Genomic DNA, 21,325 nt, shown 5'->3' with positions numbered 1-21,325 from the left:
ACCTGTAATATATCCTATACAGACAAACCATCTCCGCTCAGATTCGTTATTCGCATACAATAATATATCATTGGATTCAAATTTAATTCCATCCATTACAGTAACCCATTTGTACAGCAGAGCGACATCTACGACTACCCGCTTTTTTATTTATATTATTGTTGTGCCCAGTGATGGAGTTGTGTTGGCCGTGGAAGGGATTCGGGAGTATTGGAAAATTTTGTACAAGGTTCCAACAGCTAATTTTTAACTACTTAACAATTTGCAAATCTTCATGAAAATAGTGATATTTGTCTAATTTTCAAATTAAACTTTTATAAAATTACAGTATTCGATATTTTTAAATTGATGTAAGAACAAGTTATTTAGGATCTTGTATTCATTATTAATCAATTATTCAAGCTTTTTGGCCGAATACCTAGCGTACCTCAAGCATACCTAACATTTATTATCAATATTTATAGACTAGATCCAATGAAAAATCTGTAAAGTAAGTAACTTCTGACTTCTCTGTTTTACAGTAACTAGCAAGAGTCGAATGTACCTACCTCGTCATTGAGTATATAGGAAATAGGTCATAATCATGGATGCGTAAAATATAAATTCATTGATAAATCATTTCAAGCTAAAAAAATTCAAAACGGAGATGGTCTGTCAGCTTATTATCATTAAACATACAAATACTAATCTATTTTATTAAATAAAATATAATATCATACCTAAAAGTTTCAAAACCCTATAAAAAATATTTTTGAATTACAATAAAGTAATATTAAAGCCAATATCGAATTCAGTCCAACTTTATCTTGAAATATCAAAAAAAATTCAAGTACCTATGTGATAAATGTATATATATACCCATATTTTGATTTTATTTATCCAAGTATAAGTAGTATCTGTTCATTCGTTTTTGATTTGTGCCTAACTCCTAAGGCCTAAACATTTTTACAAATAATTATGTATATCGTATATGCATATAAATGAATAACAACACGATTCAAAATGTAAATCTTCTAAATAACCACATTATATTTCAAAGCTCTTAAATTTTACACTTCAGTTTAGCGGATAGAACCAATGGTTTACAACTATAATCAAGTGATCACACAATAAAGGTCGCCGGTCGGTGTACATGAATGCATATTTTTTTTGTCTAACGATTTAGGTGGTTAAGTTGAACCTATCATTACCGTAGGTATATAATAAGTACTTATTAAAATAATTAAACAATAGATTATTTACTACTCAAATTATAAGAGGAATAAAATACATGTTATATTATAAGCTGTTGATTTTTTTTGTACTTATAACTTATAAGTATAACAATAAGTTTAAGACCAAAAGATACGAGAAAATACAATTTTAATTAGTTATCGAAAATACATTATGTATTCAACTGTGATAATGTCTGCAGACTTTTTATAATAGGTAATTTATAATTCTATTAAATAATACAATCTTATCGAGTTCTATAAACTAATTTAAAATTAGTGTGCATTGAAATGAGCCGATTATACATTAATAACTACTGTGATTTTCTTCATATTATTGTTTTCTTCGTTTTTTTTGTGTGTTTTAAGTACCTAAGATATCTATTTTCAATTGTTTGGTGTCTCCTTCCCCTGCAAATGTTTTAACGTGTATAAATATTTTAACTTTTTACATGCATTTATTTACAATTGTTAACATTTACAATTGTTGACGACTGTAATTATGCTAATATTCGGCAAGTCTTAATACTTCATTATAATATATACCTACTATAGTGAGTATTTATATATATTTTTTTTAAATTGTGTTATTCTAGCACTAATAATAATTACGAATGGCTATAGGTATACTTACTAACCATATTTTCCTATGCTTGAATTTTTGTGTAATTTAATTTAAGAAACCGGTACTTTAATAATGCTTAGATATTAATTGTTCAAAAATATTAATTTAGATCTCGTATTTTAATTTATCTTATATTTGTCGAGTCTTTACTCTTCAGAATCGCTTCGGTTAGGTATGCTAAATATATTCTTAAATTTGATTTTTGAAAAGTAATTTTTTTATAATTTTGATACTTCATCATTGTATTTAATGTTAAGTTTGAATTACGATGCATTGACTAAGCTTATAGACAAGAATCAACTATTTTTAAACAGTTATAGTAAACCAACATAATTAGGTACACTACATGTGTGCAGAGACGCAGAATGTTATGTTAAGCTGTTAGAGTGTATATTATATATCATTTTTCAGTGTATGTGCTGATTTTTGTTCTTATACAACTGTTTTGAGATTCAACGTACTTTATTGCTTCGCCAGTGTTGCAAAAAAATTAAACATTTTGCATTGATGTAGGTACCTATACAAATTGATTTACATTACTTGTTGATTTTAAAATAATTTAGTAATATTAAAATAATAATTCTATAATATACATGTGCTATTATTAATTATCATTATTACGTATAGGATTACTTTATCGATACACAAGCTGGGGAAATCTTAGACTTACTTAAAGTCGTCGGAAATATGATTCTGGTAGATGGTTGAGATGTTAGAATAATTATATAAAAACTAAAGGCTTTACAGAAAATGTGCAGTAGGTGTGCTTGCATAAACTAGACTAACTCTGAGAAGGGAAAAAGTCTAATAAGTTATGATATAATCTAATTACATGCACAAAATATTATTGTAATAATAAATAAGAGTTCTTTTATATAATATAAAAATTAATTATAATCTTATGTTAGTTACTCGATATCAATGAATAATCATATTCCTCTATTGCATTCTTTGATTTATTTCAATTTATATGATATGTTAGAAATGGTTTACATAAATACATTCCAAAAACAAACTAGCTTATAATTAGGCTACCTACAATTTTTTCTACATCTACCAATAAATTACAACACGATTGTGCATCAATACTATTTGTATATATTGCATAATGTACTTTATAATTATGTATATCTATATTATGATAATTTAACAAATAGGTTGTATTTATATATTATTGCATGTCATTTGTAAATCATGATTTTTCAATCAGCGGGATGTTATTTATTAACTCTAATATTTCTTACAGAATACAGATCATCTGCATAATGTAGCCTTAAAACTTCAAATATTTACATGCAATTTATTAGCTATGTGGCATACAATAATATTATTATAAAGCAATAATTAGTATATTTCAAAATAGTTACACAATTATACAATATGTCAGTGTACATTAATGAATACAATAATTTTTTTTTTATATATTCTCGTATATTATGTTTAAGTAAATACTGTGTAATATAGTAAACTATATAAAAATGTATACTTTTATAACATAGGTTGTATAACTTAGTAAAATAGTTTTCTCTTCAATAATATAGTTATTCAAAAACTAAATTTTGAATTTTAAAACATATTTAATAACCATGTTTTAAAATTATTGAGATCTTTTGTATTAGTTAAGTTGTATCACGGGGAGAATAAATTTCCATTTTTTTTAATGAAAACTCTCTTTTTCTTCTTTAAATTATTTAGAAAATTATTTTAATTCGAATCCGAACAATGGGAACAAATGATATTTTATCTTGGCGAGAAAAATCTATGAAACATAAATATGTTTTTGTTAATTAGTAACCATAAAAATTAACCGTAAGTATGAAATTTGATGTCACAGGTTCGAAAAAAAATTGTATCTATACCAAAAAGTGAAAAAACATATTTGTGTTGAAATTATCCACTAAAAAAAAGTAATATGTAAGTAGGTATAGTAGTTAAATTAGATGACGGAACATCGTGTTTTTTTATGTTCACTATCGTAATACCTGTAAATAGTGTCAGTATATCACTCAACATATTATACATATATATATATTTTTAAATCATATAAGTTAATCTCCTGCTTAAAATATAGGTACTCAATAACGATTAATAACGTCTTATAATTTAATTCTTACTGGTCTTTACAATTGTTTAGAATAGGTACCTATACTATTAATTGATTTATCCAGAAAGCCAATATTTTTTAGAAATGGATTGTTTAAAAAAAATTTAAAAAATGTTTACACTTAGGTACTTATATTACAATACACAATACAGGTATAATTCGTATCACGTATTTTTTGTCATTCTGTAAATGAAAAGATAAGAAACAAATATAAATGTTAAAAAAGATAAATGTTAAGAAACATTGGATAGTCTGTTAAGTGTTTATCCAGTAATTAATTGTTCAGTCTTAAACATAGAAAAATGCTATGTATTTACATACATATATATATATATATATGTGTGTGTGTGTATAGATTCATTGATGTTGGTAGCATAAATGAACTTGTAAATATAACTATGTAAGGTATAGAGTTGTAGGTACTTCATACGTACTGGTTGTAATTAATATTATTACCATTTTATCAAACAAATTTAATACAATATTATGTAAGTACCTACGCCATACTTTATATATTAGTATTTTCTAAGTTAATGGAAAAATTATTTTTAGTAGTTCACTAATAAAAATAAAACAGGCCAATAACATATTCTATGAAAATTGTATACATTCCACCATTCCGGTCATTCCAGATGTTACAATATCTTTGAGTATGTACTTATGGCCAAAAATATCGGTCATTCTATATTCAGTAGTAGAATGTTATACATCGGTTAATGGTTTAGTTGTATTACAACATAAAACGGACATGTTTGTGTCAAAACGTGTGATTTACTTTATTCCTTAGAAACGTGTATTATGGATTCGTGTATAATAATTAACGTAATAAATGCAGATCAACTTTAATCTAAATGATAATATATTAATAATACAATTTGGTAGTATATTTGCAAATGTTAATACTTATAAGATATAATATGTGACGTATTTTAGGTGCTGAAAGTGCTTGCGACGTTGGAAATTGAAAATGAGTATGTATAACATTTTATTGTGCCTACTATAATATATTTTGTAATACTACCTATAAAGTATATTATAATTTAATATAATAATTTATCATTTATTATAAACGATAAAATATTACTTATACCCGTGAAGCCTTAGGTAGGTACTTCTAACTATAAAAACATTTGAGACAATATGTTCTCTTATTTACATATCTGCCTATGTTATTCATATGTAGACAGAGTTGTACTTAAGTGTCAGTGTAAATTTTCGTATGAAGTATGATAATTGTATTTACTTAGCAATGTTTTCTGGTTAATATCAAGTTCTCGAAATATCTTGTCTACTCGTATTCATATTTAATATATTTAATCAATTTAATCATTAAACATTTTCATAATATTATATTTCAGTGTAGATCATATTTTTCGTCACATATTTCTAGACAGAAATTTATATCTAAAACAGATAAATTATTATAATATCAAGTACAAATTCCGTTTTAAAACCATAATTCAATGAAGACAAAGGTAATTAGCGTGGTACCTATAAGTTTCGTTAAATTTAGTTTAAATTTCGACAACAATAAATGGTTTATATTATGTAGAAGGTACTTAAATAGTTATAGTTTACATTTTATGGTGTTGATATGATATTATAGTACAACTTCTAGATTATCCACACTAGCAGTCAGCAAGAACTTAAATATTGTGGTCATTGCATAACTACTATCCCTGAACGTTTTAATTTGATTTCTATTAGTGAATAATTGATCCTAAATCTTGAATCATTCATGCGTTTGTCCAATATTGTTTCATTCGAGTTTAGGCAATGAAATTGTTTTTATTTTAGCAGAAGAAGAATTTATTTCCTTATTTATTCCATTCTTTGACATTAATATTTTGTAGTGGTCGTGGCGGTGACCTATCATTTTATATCAATACGAAGATGTCAAAAATAAATTAAAACGCCTCCATATACTATTAAACTTTTTAATTTTGAACTGCCAAGTTCACAGTTCAATTAATAAATAATAAGTAATACCGTAGTAATCGTTTACATTGGCTGGTTTATAAAAAAAATTGTCACGTATTTTAAAATATTTTTATACAACCGACGTTGATTTGGTGACCGCAGTAGCTTAATACACAGAAAAAAACTGTTAAATTTTTAACTGGTGATAATGAGTTATATTCGATAACCACATGTTAATATTTACGCTTATTTTTATTGCAGTTACAGTGCAATTAGAAAATGGTAATAACCAAGAAACTCCTACACTGAACAATAATTGTGTTTCAAATATCAAACAGAACGGCCATAATACAAAACCTATGAATAACGATCAAATTCCTGGCTATTTGTCAATTTACACAATATTTCAGGTATTTTTACGAAATATTTATTTATTGAAATTCGTCCAAGTTATAAATATTAATACAATTCTCATAACAAATTAAATAGGTATGTATCTTTTTTGATTTCAGTTAATTGGAATATTCCTTATACTATCTGTCTTTTTATGGCTTCAAATTTATCGGACTGGTTTCGGTTTTAGCGGAACAATACATATATGCAACTGGCACCCTTTATTAATGACAATCACGTTTATTTATTTATTTGCGAATTGTAAGATTTTATTTTAAAACATGCATTAAATAATAATTTATAAAGATTAGAAATATTACATTTAAATAAATTATGACTATCGTACAGCCACTTACGCCTCTGAGCTCAACATTATTTTTACAAACCAACTCAACCTTCAAGTATTAAAACAGCTCCTATGGATCACCAAAAATCATTCTCATCTATTTCAATCTAACGTCATACAAAAAAAAAAGAAACCGGCTCCAACATTTACAAACCAAACTTCTTAGATCTAAAAAACAGCCTTCCACCACATCGCCAAATTTATGTATATGCATCCAAAAACATAGAAGAAACTGCAATCGCATTAATTCAGCCAAACTCTCAAACAGCACTTCAGACCCCAGCTTACAACTCCATTTACACATCAGAATATCTAGCTCATTTAAAAGCCACAGAATTAGCCGCTACCTCAGATAGTCAATGTACAATCATATATACTGACTCTCTCAATGCTCTCAAAAACTTAGTAAATCCCAAAAAATACAACCTTATTCGCACCCAAATATTGAACATCCTATTCATAACCAAAAAATACATTAGATACATATGGGTAATATCACACAAAATGTAAACATATTTCTCTTAAAACTTATTGTATCAATTTTTCACCTATTTACAATTTATTATTTAGTAAAAATTAAGTTAACTATTATAGTTATAGACATATTATATGTATTTTGAAACGCCAATAACCCCGGTAGTTGAGGCGTATTTGTTAAATAAAAAAAAAAAATATAACTATATCATTTAATTCGATACTAAAATGATATAATCATTATAATAAAAAAATGACCATATGAATAATATGATGTATCATGATATATTCTGATGTATATATTTTTTAATTCAATTTTATAGCATGAATACTAATATAATTTAATTTATAATTACTGATAAAGTATATATGTGGCAGTTAAAAGTATGAAAGATGATAATATAACGTTTCAATAATGTAATGCGAGTTTGGAATGCAATTCAACTGTGAAAATTTTAAATACTCAGAATACCTAATGTTAAGCTATTTTTATAACGAGCCTGTTCTATGTTACGCAGATAAATTAACGCAGATTAATAAATTAATATCAATACATTTTAAATTTAAAATATCTAGTTATGTAATTTTTTGGGCAACAATTAATTAATCCTTCCATATAACTAATTGAAAAAATCTATGAATCAAAAGTAATATTGATATAATATAAATAATTCTTAAAAATAGTGGCTGACACAACGTCTCCGCTCAGAATTGTTTTTCATTTACCTACTTTGATTTCTTACTAAATTCAAATTTATAACGTATGCAACGAATCACTGTAATAGTAACTAAGGTACTCAACGATGAGATACACTTGGAAATCTAGAGCAAATTACCTGATTTTTTGTTTTAGATTCTATTAAAATATTTAACCAATTCTCTTGTATGCAAACAATAAGTTATTTGATTATATCACACAATTAAAATTAAATTGAATTTTATTAAAATAAAACTATATTATATAATATGTATTATTTTTTCAGCTATCCTCCATTTCAGAAATTTTCGAAATACTTCAAAACGAAGATTAAAAATCCAGCATGCAACAATTCATAGTTGCATAATCATCTTCGGGGTTCTTGGTATATGGACTGGTTTAAATTCGAATTTAATTGCTAATCCACCTATTCCAAAATTTTACAGTCTTCACAGTTGGTTTGGAATTATAACTGTTATAATGTTTTTCTCTCAGGTAAGTCCAATAGACATTTTCTTTTTTTTACTAAAAAATTTTCAAATATAAATAGATTAATAGCCCACACTGCACATAGCACATATAGTATCGATGAAAATAATAGGTATTTTATTTTTATGAAATGTTGTTTATTGTGTACTAATTTAGTATATTTTATAGTTTACTAGTGGATTTATATCATTTCTTTATCCTGAAATAGCAATGAGATATAAAAAAGTTGTTATGCCGTATCACATCATTTTTGGTATACTGACATTTATATTATCTATTGTAACTTCAATTCTGGGATTTAGTGAAAAAGTCTTATTTGCATTGTATGTATTCACCATCAACAAATTTGTTAAGAATCTTGTAAATATTAATATAATACAAAATGTTTTATATTATTATAGGAATCAGCAGTATGAGCATATGCCGACAGAAGGACTATTTTTAAACTTTGTAGGGATAATATTAATTGTATATGGTGTATTGGTCGTGTACATATTGATCAAACCGGAATATAAAAGATCTTCTAAGCCAGATGATAGAGTGACAACTAATAGGACTTGAACTTAATTTTGATTTTGTGATTTTGTGATTTTATATTTTATTTATTTTATTTTAATGAATGTAACTACCAAAACAATGTCTGACAGTGAAGATAAATAACGAATTAACTGTCTTTTGTTTCTGTTTATATAAGTGCAGATTAGATGTGTGATAAGTGATTTGAAAAATAAAAGCATTTATTAACATCGCCTAGAAAATGTTTTCAAGCGAAGTTCGATAAAATCTGCTCATTTTAATTATTTTACTTTAAAATTGTCTTGAGTAATGTTTTTTACGTTTTTTGAAAATATCTGAGAAAATTGATTTCCACTTTGTAGTATTATTATGTATAAAGAAAAATTACCGATAACCATCTAATATTTTTTAAGGAATGTCAAGCTAGATTTATCCTTAGTCCTGAATTTAAGAATAGTATTTTTAATGCAATAATTCATAATTGATTTTAAAATTGATAACAAATTCTATATCAGCTATTTTTTATTTTACTCAATTTAAAAATTGCTATCCTTATAATGTTAACATAATAGCATTCATATGTATCATTGAAATAAGTGTATCAATGCTTTGTCTTTTAAAAAGTAGGAATACAATTATAGTTATAAAAAGTACATAATAAATTATAGGTACTTTAAAAATACTTAAATTTTTATACATTATAAATAATTTACTGATGATGAGTAGAATTTGTTATGTCTGTTAAATTAAAAATATTAATCTATGTGTAAATTTCAATGGACTTAACACATCAGTTGGTTAGTATCACGCACGATTACAAAAAATGTATCAACTATCAAGTGAAATTACATCAGTAAGTTTAAAAGCAATGTTTTTAACTATGACAATAGTCAATATTGAATAAGAATTTTATATTAACAGTTAATACTGTAATATGACATTATGATGATGTACTCCACACGTTAGGTTATATGCGTTAAATTTTCATAATTATGAATCAATTATATCATACATATGAAGTATTGACAGAGAGTAATCGAGCTCGACCGATCGAATACAATATATATGCTTGATCGTTTCAAAACACAACTTGAAACACACATTCACACGTGCGCACGCACACACACATTCACATATTTTATGTAAATGGACATGGCTTGCTTTTAAGTGTTCTGTGTTCTGTTGCTCGGCAACCGTTTTGTTGTAGGTGTTGTGTGGATGAGATTCGGATTGCAGGTATAATATAGTAGGCCTCAATTTTATTCGGAGTTCTCTGCACGCAAACAATAGTCGTGTATCGTGACATCCACGAAAATCGTATTGTTGTCGATACAATGTCATAGTTATAACTTATCATTAATTAATCTATGGGCAGCGGTTATCGCAGTGGTTTGATGTTCATATTAAGTTTTCATCCTTAATTAGTTTTGGTTAAAATAAAATGTCCAATTTCAAAAAGAATTCAAAGGCTAATAAACACATCGTGACGTCCACGGGGCTATCATTGCAAGGCTCTCAAGTATGTTCATTGCAGCATAATACAATCATATATTCGTACGATGTATTATACATAGTAACGTATTTAAATATTATGTGACATTTAAATATATATAGGTATATATTACAGATGCGTTAAAGATTCATTTAGTTGATTATTTGTTTATAAATCTATGATTAGGTATTTATCTTATTGGTTTAAGACACTTAACAAATTAATTATTATGCACGTCATGCACTTTTGCACTATAAATAAAATAAAAACAGAAAAATATATAACTACAACAGTGTTTAAATATTAAACTGTATGGGTAAGATTGGGTTATGGCTAAAGAACGGAAAGTTAATAAAAAATTATAAATTTTAAAATGTTATTAAAATAACAGAATAGTAAATTAAATATTTTAATGACATAACTTATAAGTTATAAATGTCTGTCGTGCATAGACAACAATTTCAATCTGAAATTCGTGACTATAATTACAATTGATAACATAACCTAAAACAAAACCACTGAACTTCGAAAACTTCAGTTGCACTCTCTCAAATTGGAAGAGTTCCCACTAATAGTTTGAGGATTCAATAAATCATAATAATTTATAGAAACGTTTCAAACAAACGCAACGATAATGGGTCCAAGGCAGGTTTACAATTTTAAATAAATAGGATTTTTTGCATAGTGAGTCCGTTATAGGTCCTTCCATAAATAGTAAATACCGATTTATATTATTTTGCATTTTACATACGTACACCTATATTGTATTGTTTTAAAAATGCTTGTAATACTATTATTTATGTATTCTGATAAGACCGAAATAGTAACAGACAAATACCACACAACATATTATAGTCTTTTGTCTAGTTTTTTCTAGTACCTACCTACTTTTATTATTGTACTACACGCTAATTTTATCAGCTCACGTGTGGTATACAAAAAAATAAGAAGTACGAGTATTTTTTTGTATTTATTCTAATGTGTGTTCAGCCTAGGAAACGAACCCATCTGGTTAATAATAATAAATACAATTTAATCAATACATATCATGGTGGACAGGTAAAAATGTATTATAATAGTCTATTGTCATAGTATCATAAAATATAAAAATATTTTGTTTAACACAAAAAATATTACAGAAGTACAATTTTGTATTGGATTTATTTCTCAAAAATACATGTGAAATATCTTTAAATTACTTGATTTGTATGTTTTGATGCCTGTCGGCTGTCCTATAAAAATATATTTAAAATACAGCTACAGAGGCAATTCATTTGTCCCATATCAATATATAGTTATTTTAATATTCAGTTATTATTTAATAGAATGTTTTATATGATTGAAAATATTTTATAGGATATCGTTATATAATTTATTCAATTTCACAACTATACAATATGTGACTCGTTATGCAACACATAGCCTTACGTTGTGCTTTATCACCACTGCAAGAAGCATTCCAAACCATCCTTCAACAATGCAAGAAGAACTCGGAAAATAAAACATACTTATCTAGTCTATGAATTTTTCAGAACCATGGGTATCGATAAAATTTTTTTAAAATAACACAAAACGCCGTGTTAAAAACTTAGAAGTTGTATAGTTATATAGTTGAGCAATTCATTAATACCAATATAAATATAAATGTTGGCTAATAATTTAATATATAATAACTAAGATATATATATATAAACTAATACACAAACAAACTAAAAATGAGAGTAGGAATATTGTGGTAAGATTTAATTTTATAGAATCCATGACGTTTTCACATCTATAAACTTTTCTATTCTTCTGAGTTGTTGATTTATGAATTATTTTCTCTATCCTGTCATATTGTACTTAAATCGTTTATGCGTGTACCTACTTTGCTAGTCACGCGACGTCTTAAATTTGAATGAATATTAATTTATGTATCGAACATAATATGTAAGTGTGCGAATTAATTTTTCACTAGCAATGGTACTTAATTTTAAACAATAATGTCATTATGAAACTTTGTATTCCTACTGCAACTTATCATTATTGTGGGTATGTATAGTAAATGGGTTTTGTTATTTAAATATTAAATAATTATTAATACTATAAAAATATATATGTATGAATTATGATATATAGAAAGTATGATAAAATATTGTATAGTATGTTCCTATATATACCTAAATTGGCTAAATTATATATACCTGGCCCGTAGCGCCAGAACGAATTTCAAGTTGAGCAAACCAAATTTTAGGGTCATTCTAAAACATAGAAACAATATTAATTTCTTATATCTTTAATATTTCTAGAGGAGAAAACGATTAGGTTTATGGAAGGCAACGCCGCATCTTGCTGCAAGCCTGTTATATGCCCATATAATATAATTACTGATATTTATAAAATTATAACCAGTAAGTTCATTTGTATTTTTGTCGTAGCTTTAGGTGTTCAACACGTACATTATGTATACATCTTTTGATAATTATTTTCTTAAAATGATGATGATATTTATTGTTTTTTAGTATTATACGTATTATTGTATAAATAAGTATTTATAGTTTAATCTGTATAATATTTTGTTCAGATTAATCTCTCTACCCGTTTATCGAATTTGAACATATCAAATCCTTTACATTATTTGTATAATGAAACCGTCGATACATCTTCGCGTGGAAGACCGATGTCTGCTATGACATTGAGTGCTACATATCAGGTTTAATGATTAGATAAAAAGCATAAATATTATAAATTATTCCTAAACAAAGTATCATTCGTTAATTTAATTTTTTTGTTTTAGGAATCACCACGTAAGTCAAGGCTAGTTAAGCGTCCCCAATCTGCAGACACAATAAATAAAATTACCAAAAGCCGACATATTTCATTTGATTTCAACGATCAACAAATGGACACGGGTAAATATTGAATAACTGAATATAGCTAGGTAATAAAAAAAAAATGTACCTTATTAAAATATTTTTTTGAGCGAGTTAAGTAACACATTTGTGAATTATCCAAGAGTTTTTGCAATACTTAGTGTACATCACTTATTTTCTTACATTTAACAATCACAATATTACATTGAATGAAATGTAATCAAACTTTAAGATGATTATATTATAACAAATGAAATTTTTTCATTAGAAAATATGATTTAAATTCCGTTAAGAGTCCTTTTATTATTACATCATATTCAAAGTTAAAGAAAAATACAAATACAATTATTTGCTTCATTATTATTAAATTGTTTAAACTCATTTTATTTTATTATATTTTCAAAACCAATAATAATAATAATGAACATTCTAACCTATAAGTTATACGTAATATTATATCCTAACTGAACAATCTGGATTTATCACGCGATTCAGCGTGGCTCTATGTGTATGTTTTAAAATCTTTGCAATTTATTTATATGCATTAGCAAAAGTTTATATAAGTTTATATACAATACACACGCCACAATGTTATAAAATAGTGTACATGTTGGGTGCATAACTACAATAATATACTCATGTATAATAAATGTTAATTATTCAAGTACCAGCATATTGTACTATGCATTAATAATTATTCATCAATCACAACTGCCAATAACAATTTATAAAAAATATAAATACTTATAGCTATAAATACTCCATAATAATTGATACTTGCAATGATGTTTATCTGTTAGTATGTTTTTCTATTTAACTGTAGTGGAGTTCATTAGAGTATATTTTAATATTACGACTGCCCACCAGTGTCGGCCTGGTACTTAAAGAGCCCCGGATGCATTTCTTCAGAAGGGCCCTCAAACATGTTATTAAATAAAAATTATAAAAAAATGCTTATTATAGTAGTTTTTTTTTTTTATTAATTATAAAGTTTTCCTGACAAAATCATCTAAACTTAGTTATATAAAGTACAATATTTTTTTTTGGCTATTTATAAAAAAGGTATTAACATAATACAATGTAATAATTAACTAAGTTGAAGATAAGCTACTTTAGGACATCATGGGGACGACCACGTTTTAGTCTTCGATTGATGGGGCTGACATTTAACCCATAATGCTGTGGACTGCTTGCTTTGCGTAGATGACAGAAGAATCTTGCCGATAGGTCCTTAATGTAGTTCTTAATAGTTGGTAAATTGAAGTCGGTGTGCAGGGCATCGTTTCCCATAAACCAAGGGGCATTTGAAATCACACGGATGACTTTGGATTGTAAAACTTGGATTTTATTTATGTGGGTAGGTGCACATTGACCCCAGACAGGGACAGCGTATAGTAATAGAGGACGAATGATTTGTTTGTATTGTAGTAATGAACACTTCCAGCTCAGTGATGTTTGCCGATTTATTAATGGATATAAAATTTTTAAACGTTGGTATCCTTGTTGCACTTTAGAGGATATATGTGGGTTCCAGGTAAGTTTTTTGTCCAGAATGACTCCAAGATATTTAATGTTTTGTGACCATGATATATTGTGTCCGTTGATTTTTAATGAATTATAATTAGTGGGTCTACGAAGTGAGAAAATGACTGCTGTGCTTTTGGTCGGATTGAGAACGATTTTCCATTTTTGCGCCCATATCTATATTACGTCAAGATGAGTTTGGATGTTCACTATTACATTTTCGATTTTATCGGAACTAGAATAAATGACACTATCGTCCGCATATAAGGCTATTTCCGTGTTCGTTGTTGTAGGAAAATCTGATATGTAAAGGTTAAAAAGTATTGGAGATATTTTTGAGCCTTGTGGTACTCCTGCAATAATTTGTTTGACGTCTGAGTTTGTGCCATCTATTTGAACGGTGAAACTACGAGAGTGGAGAAAAGATTTGATGATGTTGAAGAAGATTACAGTGGGTGTGTTAAGACATTTTAATTTATAAAGTAGTCCGTCATGCCAGACCTTGTCGAACGCTTTAGCTATGTCAAGAAAGGCCGCTCCAGTATGTTCTTTTATTTCGAATCCGTTGCTTATGTGCTCTGTAATACGTAGTAGTTGCTGAGTTGTGGAATGGTTTGGTTTAAAACCAAATTGGCAGTGAGGAATTGCATCAATTGCATTTAAATAACTAATAAGTCTGGTGTGAATAATTTTTTCGAAGATTTTTGAAACAGACGATGGTAAGCTGATGGGCCTGTAATTGTTTGGATCAGTATTATCTTTGCCAGGTTTTTTAATCATAATTATAGTGGATTATAGTAGTGAAATATTATATTTTTAGTTATATCGGGGCCCCTCGACACAAATACGGCCCGGGGCCCCAGATGCGTTCGCGGCCTGACGGCCATGGCCAGGCCGACACTGCTGTCCATACACTCGAACTTGAAATTCTATTGCACATACGACACATCATTTCACCCGAGTTAACATCCTAAATTAAACTCACGTAGAAAGAAAATTGATTCAATTTTGAGGTTTTCTGTGTGTAGGTACAACCGCAAAAACTAAAAAACGAAATCACAAATTTAAAGTTTTAATTATATAAGCCCATCTCGCAGGTATCGGAAATCGTGTTGATCGGCCGGAGAATGCGTTTGATGAATCAGACGGGGCCGAACTGTCTTCGAGTGACGGTCATTTGACGCCCGCCCCCCTAAACGAAATCACAGGTGATGGGGATGGTCAGCCATCGCTCGAACCAGGGCTGACTTCTAAGCCACCCATACCACCCGGGGGTGGGGACGTGTGCTTACCGGAAACATTTGGCAGGACGGCCGCCAATGGATCCTCCACGACATTTGACGATGCGGTAGAGCTGAAATTTCAGCGCTGGTTCCCGAATTCGGCACCGGTCTTAGTTCCTACACCAATAACCGCCACGGACGCATACGTAGAAAGTGTGGCCAGTGGTGGCGTCAGTGATGGGCGAACCGTGTCGTACGCAAAGAGCGACCGCGGTCAGCTAGACGAAGAAAATCTGTACTCGAACCTGAGCGCGGCCATAAGTGGTGCGAGTGACAGATTCGGCGGGTCCGTTTCCGTGGACCTGTCAGAGGCGCTACGGGGTAGCGCTGTGGATGGCGAGAGAGGCCGAATGCGGTCCATCGCAAAGCCGAAGATCAAGTTAAAAAAGAAGATCATACCAGTAGTAACGCCGACGGCTGGCCAAAGAGCTAAAAATTTAAGAGACACGGTCAAATCAAAGCAGATTCCGTCCTCGACTGTACAGCCGGTAGAAACAATGGCGCGGAATGAGCAACTTCCGGAGAGACAACCAGAAGTGAGGGGAGACCGTCCGAAGAACGCTGAACGTTCACCGGTGCAAGATTACGCCAGGGAAGATGTGGTTTCATGGATGTCTAGTCACTTGCAGAGACCATCCACATCCGAGTTTAACGGCGATACACTTGTGCGTATCCCCGGTGATCGGTATCCGCATCACAGTTTGTTATTTTTAGAAAGCATCCTTTTATTTATTTAGTAAACATTTAATGTAATTTATGTTTAAAGGACGCGTTTTGCAAAGAAAAACATAAGACGTCGACGTACGACGAGATCGTTAACATTCTTAAAGAACTTGAGTCCGAAAATAACGATATCGATAGTTAGTTTGTAGAATTCGATTATCTCAAACTTTTTTTTGTTGTCGTCATACTATCACGTATTATAATACTTAATTACACTTAAATTAATATATTTCTTAACTTTTTTTATTTGTTGTATAATGATGTAAACTGATTTATTGTAGACATGAATGTCAGGAAAAGTGGTGTTACAGATAATAATAAACATCAAACATTAGTACCAGAATCTTCGTCTAGTTCAAAGTTAATATCAGTTGGAAATCATTATAATTTTTTTTGTTTTTTTTTTTTTTTGATTCCAAATTTATGTTTCTTTTTATATTATGTTTTTATTTTTGTTTATTAATGGATTTTTCAAAGGGCATTATGGTCATTTCTGGACGAAGTAGAGAAAAATTCAAATCAACCAACTGCTTCCAAATCGCCAAAAAAAAAATCACCTGTACAATTGCCAAATACACCACCACCGTCGTAAGTTTATTTTTTTGATCACCAAATATGATATATATAATTTCTATGTTTAGACCAGGTAAAAAAGTTGTGGATGTAAAAAAGGGAAATCTTCAACAAGTCATGGATCTTGACAAAGCAGAGTTGGCTCAGAAAGTAGCCATGCTTCAAATACAACTCTCAGAAAAAGAAGACATAACTGAAAAACTAAAAACTACTATATCTGAACTAAAAGCGGAGCACGCTAAAACTAAATTTGAATATGAATCCACTGTTACAAGACACCAGACATTCATCGATAAAGTAAATAATTTTAAAATAGTGTGTAAAGATTTTGTAAATTTGATTATTTATGAAAATATATTATTCAATTAGTTATTGAACGAGAAAAAACAACTGAGTGAAAGTTGTTCTTTGACTGTAAAAGAACTTACAAAAAAAATGAATGACGCACTATCGAGCCAAGAAGAGCGACACAAAGTTGAACTAAAAAAAGCTATTGACAAGCAAACAGCATCTGAGAAAATAAAAAAAGATCGATGGGTTGATCTGAAGACAAAAAAAATCAAAGTAAATATATATTTTACTTACTAAAATCAAAGAAAAAACCACAATATACCTAAAGAGTACCAGCCAGGCCATAAATTATAACTTATTCCTAACCAATATTAATTATAAAATTTATTCATACTAATTATATTGTATAGATTGTAAATATTTTTTCAATGAAATAAAAATATATTCGACTATTTAATCTACTAGTACAACATGTGTTATACATTTCACATATTACAAGTTGTGTGTATACAGGAGATGACGATTAAAGGTATTGAACCAGAACTTAATAGGATGTCAATAGCATACCAAGAAGAATTGTCAGAACTTAGAAGAATTCATCAATCACAAATTGAAGAGATCGAAGCAACATGGCATAGGAGAATGGCAACCATGAGGGATAAAATGGATGCAGAGCGGGAACAAGCAATTGTGACTGAAAGAGAAAATTCAAGAAATCGGTACGTATATTTTTACTTTTTGCACTATAAACCACGTAGGTATGTATCTTTTTATAATTTCTCATAATTTTTTTTATGAATTTGTCTCTACTGATAAATGGTAATATTATCATTTTAATTTACACATATCATACTCTAATATTTTAGTGAATAACTAAAAATGAAATAAAAGTTTCAACAAAATTAAAGTACAATTATTAGTTATTTAATGAAGAACTTGTCAGTACTTATAAATTGAATAAAATTAAATTTTTTGTATTCAACTATAAAAAATAGCCTTTTGGGCTTTGTTTTTTAAAAACAACTTTTATTCTGATTTTTACCTATATAGTGTGATAATTTGATTTATAATAAATAAACTATTATTTATAATTAGCTTGGAAATGGAAATTGCTGAACTTGAAAAAAGTTATCAAGATCAACGAAAACGACTATTAGGTGAAATTCACGGAGAAAGATTACGTCAAGAAAGAGAAAATGACGTGACACTAATGGAAAAGCAAAAAGCCCTTGAACAAAAGTTTGAGAAGTTAGTACAAGAGATCCAAGAGAAGATTAATAAAAAGGAGCAAGAGTTTCAGGTAAATAACGTTAATAATTTTATGATATTAACTAATAATTTAAAACCAAACCTAACCTAACCTTTGTTTTTAATAGTTGTCAAAAATAAAAATCAGAATAGTTGTAATTTGTCTTAGTTAACTTTTTTTAATGAAGGGTACCTAGTGCTGTTTAGATTAAATCGAATAATTATTTATCGATTGTATAAAAAGTAGTGTTCTATAAAGAGAGAATTTTTACTAAAAGAAAAATAAATATAATATTTAGGTATGGTGTATAAAATAGTTGATTAACAATATGACGTGCTTTCAGAACGAGTTAAAGACTATTCGAGAAACTTGTGAAACAGATAAAACAAAATGGATACAACATCAAACGGCTGTGTTAGCAGATAAGGAAAGTAACATCAAAGAAATGTGCAAAAAAGAGAGAGACAAACATATTGAATTAGTTGTTCAAAAATTGGAGAACGAAGCTTCTGAAAGAGAAAAAAGTTCAGAAATGAAAATTAAGTAATAATTTATACAATTAATCCAAATATCGACGAGTCAATTAATAATTATAATAAGTTTATCTACGTATATATAAAAAAATGGATTTCTGTCTGTCTGTTTGTTCTTTATGCATTCCTATACGGCTGGACCGATTGCGAGGAAATTTAGACAGAGATATATTAGACTTATGGGCATAAGATAGGCTAAGTTAAAAAGTGATAAACACCGGGAGACCCTTTGTGATATTACTTAGTATATTATTTCAACCGTTATCTATCTATATGTATAAAAATATACTGTTAACATAATCACAGGTAACGAATTTAACACACAGTTTGAGACATAATATAAGAAGTAAGATTTTAATATAAATTAAATATAATGGGCTACGAAGTGCACGGGTTCAGCTAGTTATAATTCAGCTAATTATAATAATCCATTCATAATATTTTACATTTCATCGATTTTAAATTTTTTTAAATTTTTTTTTTTATTAGAATTAAGCCTCAGCAACTATGGCCATTGGCAACAATGGGTTTAACACTAAATTATTTACAAGTTATATATTTTACATCTTAAATACTATTTATAAAGTTGGAAATAATAAAGGTTATTATTTGTCTTATATTGTCTGGGTGGAGGGCTTCTGACTTGAGATGCCTGCCACCCGTCTATCCGTTTCGTATGAGAGGCATTCAGTTATGATGTGCTTGTTTTAAAATTATTGTACATCGTACAATATGTATATTGTTTGTAGTAATTATTTAGTGTCTTAACATAATACACAAAAGTAGATTTTATAACAAAATTTAATCGATTGTGTGATTGCAGACGAATAAAATCTGAGTATGAAGCTGACATTCGAGAATTAGAAAATACCATATCTGGTCATCGTATGAAATTAAATGAAGCTCGTACCAAAGCACAGGAGCAAGAAGATAAAATTGCAGATCTCACTAGTGAATTGAATAAGTGTAATGTTGAACAATCACGATTACAAGAGGTATATTATTATTAATTTTACCGAATTGCTCAATGTTAACATGAAAACAATCCTTATCTATTTAATACATTTGTAGTTGATTACTAAACTAAAAAATGACCTTAATGAAAAAGAAAATATTATAAAAAACGAGAATGTTTCTAAGATCGGAATATTACAGTCAGAATTAATTCAATCAAAATTGAGTTTTGAAGCTAAAATAAAAGCTATTGAAAATGAAAAAGAAAAAGAAATAAATCACGTTTACGTTCGGTATTTGTATTTGTTTTCTATGTGATATGTCTTTTAACATTTCTTCATTCGTTCGTTGTTATTTTAGGGTAAAAGAAGCAATTAAACGAAAAGACGAAACAATTCAAACTTTACAAAGTGAACGAAATGCTGCCTTAGATCAGTGCAGTAACATGGAAAGACTCTTGGAACGGCAGAGAAAAGAACTTTTGAAGTTAAAATAATTTAATTTATGATAATTTATCAAAAGGATATCTCTAAAATTAAATGAATTTATAATTTTTTTTTTCTTAATAGCTACGCAAATCATTTTTGAAAATTTTAAGATTATGTTTTTAGATTAGAATACTCTGTTATTTTAGGTATTGTAATTAGTAAAAATGAGGTTGTCATCACATTTATAAATCCTAGTTTTTTCCATTATGTATACCCGTAGATATATTAAATAAACTGTTCGTACATAATTAGATATGAGATAAGTTAATTTATACTTTTTACAGTATTTTCAATTAAAGTTTATAATTATATTTTGTTTTTAGTAACATTTATTTCTAAACATTTCTACATTTGCATATTATCAAATCTGGGCATAAGTTAGTCATTTTTCTTAGCTAATTGACGTCAAGTTAGGTACTTTAATATAAACTTAGTAAAAATCAAAATATAATATAAGTTAGTTTCTGAAATTTTTTAAATTACTAAAATACTAATAATTTATTTAGTTAGAAATTAATTTGGTAAAAATACTAACTTAAGTTAGAAGTTAATTTTTTTATAGTAAGTTGATATATTCAATAACGCCTT

The 21,325-nt window shown here is 28.2% G+C and overlaps 2 protein-coding genes across 6 annotated transcripts; both read left to right on the top strand.

Moving 5' to 3' along the window:
• The first annotated feature begins 1,626 nt into the window (after positions 1–1,626).
• Positions 1,627–9,005, top strand: LOC107170209 (transmembrane ascorbate-dependent reductase CYB561-like). 4 transcript variants are annotated; one of them, XM_015520273.2, is made up of 7 exons: positions 1,627–1,765; positions 4,874–4,911; positions 6,122–6,270; positions 6,373–6,514; positions 8,057–8,265; positions 8,428–8,582; positions 8,661–9,005. In XM_015520273.2, exons 2-7 carry the CDS (start codon positions 4,908–4,910, stop codon positions 8,818–8,820), a joined length of 819 nt encoding a protein of 272 aa, XP_015375759.2. In that variant the 5' UTR covers positions 1,627–1,765; positions 4,874–4,907; the 3' UTR covers positions 8,821–9,005. The 4 variants fall into 4 exon arrangements, with proteins under 4 accessions (XP_015375759.2, XP_089083737.1, XP_015375760.2 ...); XM_089227611.1 differs by lacking the exon at positions 1,627–1,765 and adding an exon at positions 2,327–2,345; XM_015520274.2 differs by lacking the exon at positions 1,627–1,765 and adding an exon at positions 4,629–4,818.
• A 736-nt stretch (positions 9,006–9,741) lies between these two features.
• On the top strand, positions 9,742–20,991 carry LOC107170208 (centrosomal protein of 131 kDa-like). 2 transcript variants are annotated; one of them, XM_089227239.1, is made up of 17 exons: positions 9,744–10,294; positions 11,624–11,807; positions 12,556–12,657; positions 12,831–12,959; positions 13,044–13,158; positions 15,741–16,591; positions 16,693–16,786; positions 16,931–17,009; positions 17,127–17,237; positions 17,291–17,519; positions 17,592–17,786; positions 18,027–18,232; positions 18,609–18,813; positions 19,106–19,305; positions 20,119–20,290; positions 20,367–20,542; positions 20,610–20,991. In XM_089227239.1, exons 4-17 carry the CDS (start codon positions 12,927–12,929, stop codon positions 20,743–20,745), a joined length of 2,802 nt encoding a protein of 933 aa, XP_089083365.1. In that variant the 5' UTR covers positions 9,744–10,294; positions 11,624–11,807; positions 12,556–12,657; positions 12,831–12,926; the 3' UTR covers positions 20,746–20,991. The 2 variants fall into 2 exon arrangements, with proteins under 2 accessions (XP_015375758.2, XP_089083365.1); XM_015520272.2 differs by lacking the exons at positions 11,624–11,807; positions 12,556–12,657 and having other exon boundaries at positions 9,742–10,294.
• The last annotated feature ends 334 nt before the right edge of the window (positions 20,992–21,325 follow it).

This window comes from Diuraphis noxia, unplaced genomic scaffold, assembly GCF_037042655.1.
Source record: "Diuraphis noxia isolate RWA-SAM2 unplaced genomic scaffold, SU_Dnox_SAM2 contig0004, whole genome shotgun sequence".
Lineage (NCBI taxonomy): Eukaryota > Metazoa > Arthropoda > Insecta > Hemiptera > Aphididae > Diuraphis > Diuraphis noxia.
This window is presented reverse-complemented; position numbering and strand designations above follow the sequence as displayed.

Bases quoted from the DNA above. Each gene is read 5' to 3' on its own strand.
- LOC107170209 (XM_089227610.1), top strand. From the start codon at position 6,091: ATGTTAATATTTACGCTTATTTTTATTGCAGTTACAGTGCAATTAGAA. The intron at 6,271-6,372 runs GTATTTTTACGA...TTTTGATTTCAG, and splicing joins CAATTTACACAATATTTCAG to TTAATTGGAATATTCCTTAT. The intron at 6,515-8,056 runs GTAAGATTTTAT...TTATTTTTTCAG, and splicing joins TATTTATTTATTTGCGAATT to CTATCCTCCATTTCAGAAAT.
- LOC107170208 (XM_015520272.2), top strand. From the start codon at position 10,217: ATGTCCAATTTCAAAAAGAATTCAAAGGCTAATAAACACATCGTGACG. The intron at 13,159-15,740 runs GTAAATATTGAA...CCCATCTCGCAG, and splicing joins CGATCAACAAATGGACACGG to GTATCGGAAATCGTGTTGAT. The intron at 20,291-20,366 runs GTATATTATTAT...ATACATTTGTAG, and splicing joins AACAATCACGATTACAAGAG to TTGATTACTAAACTAAAAAA.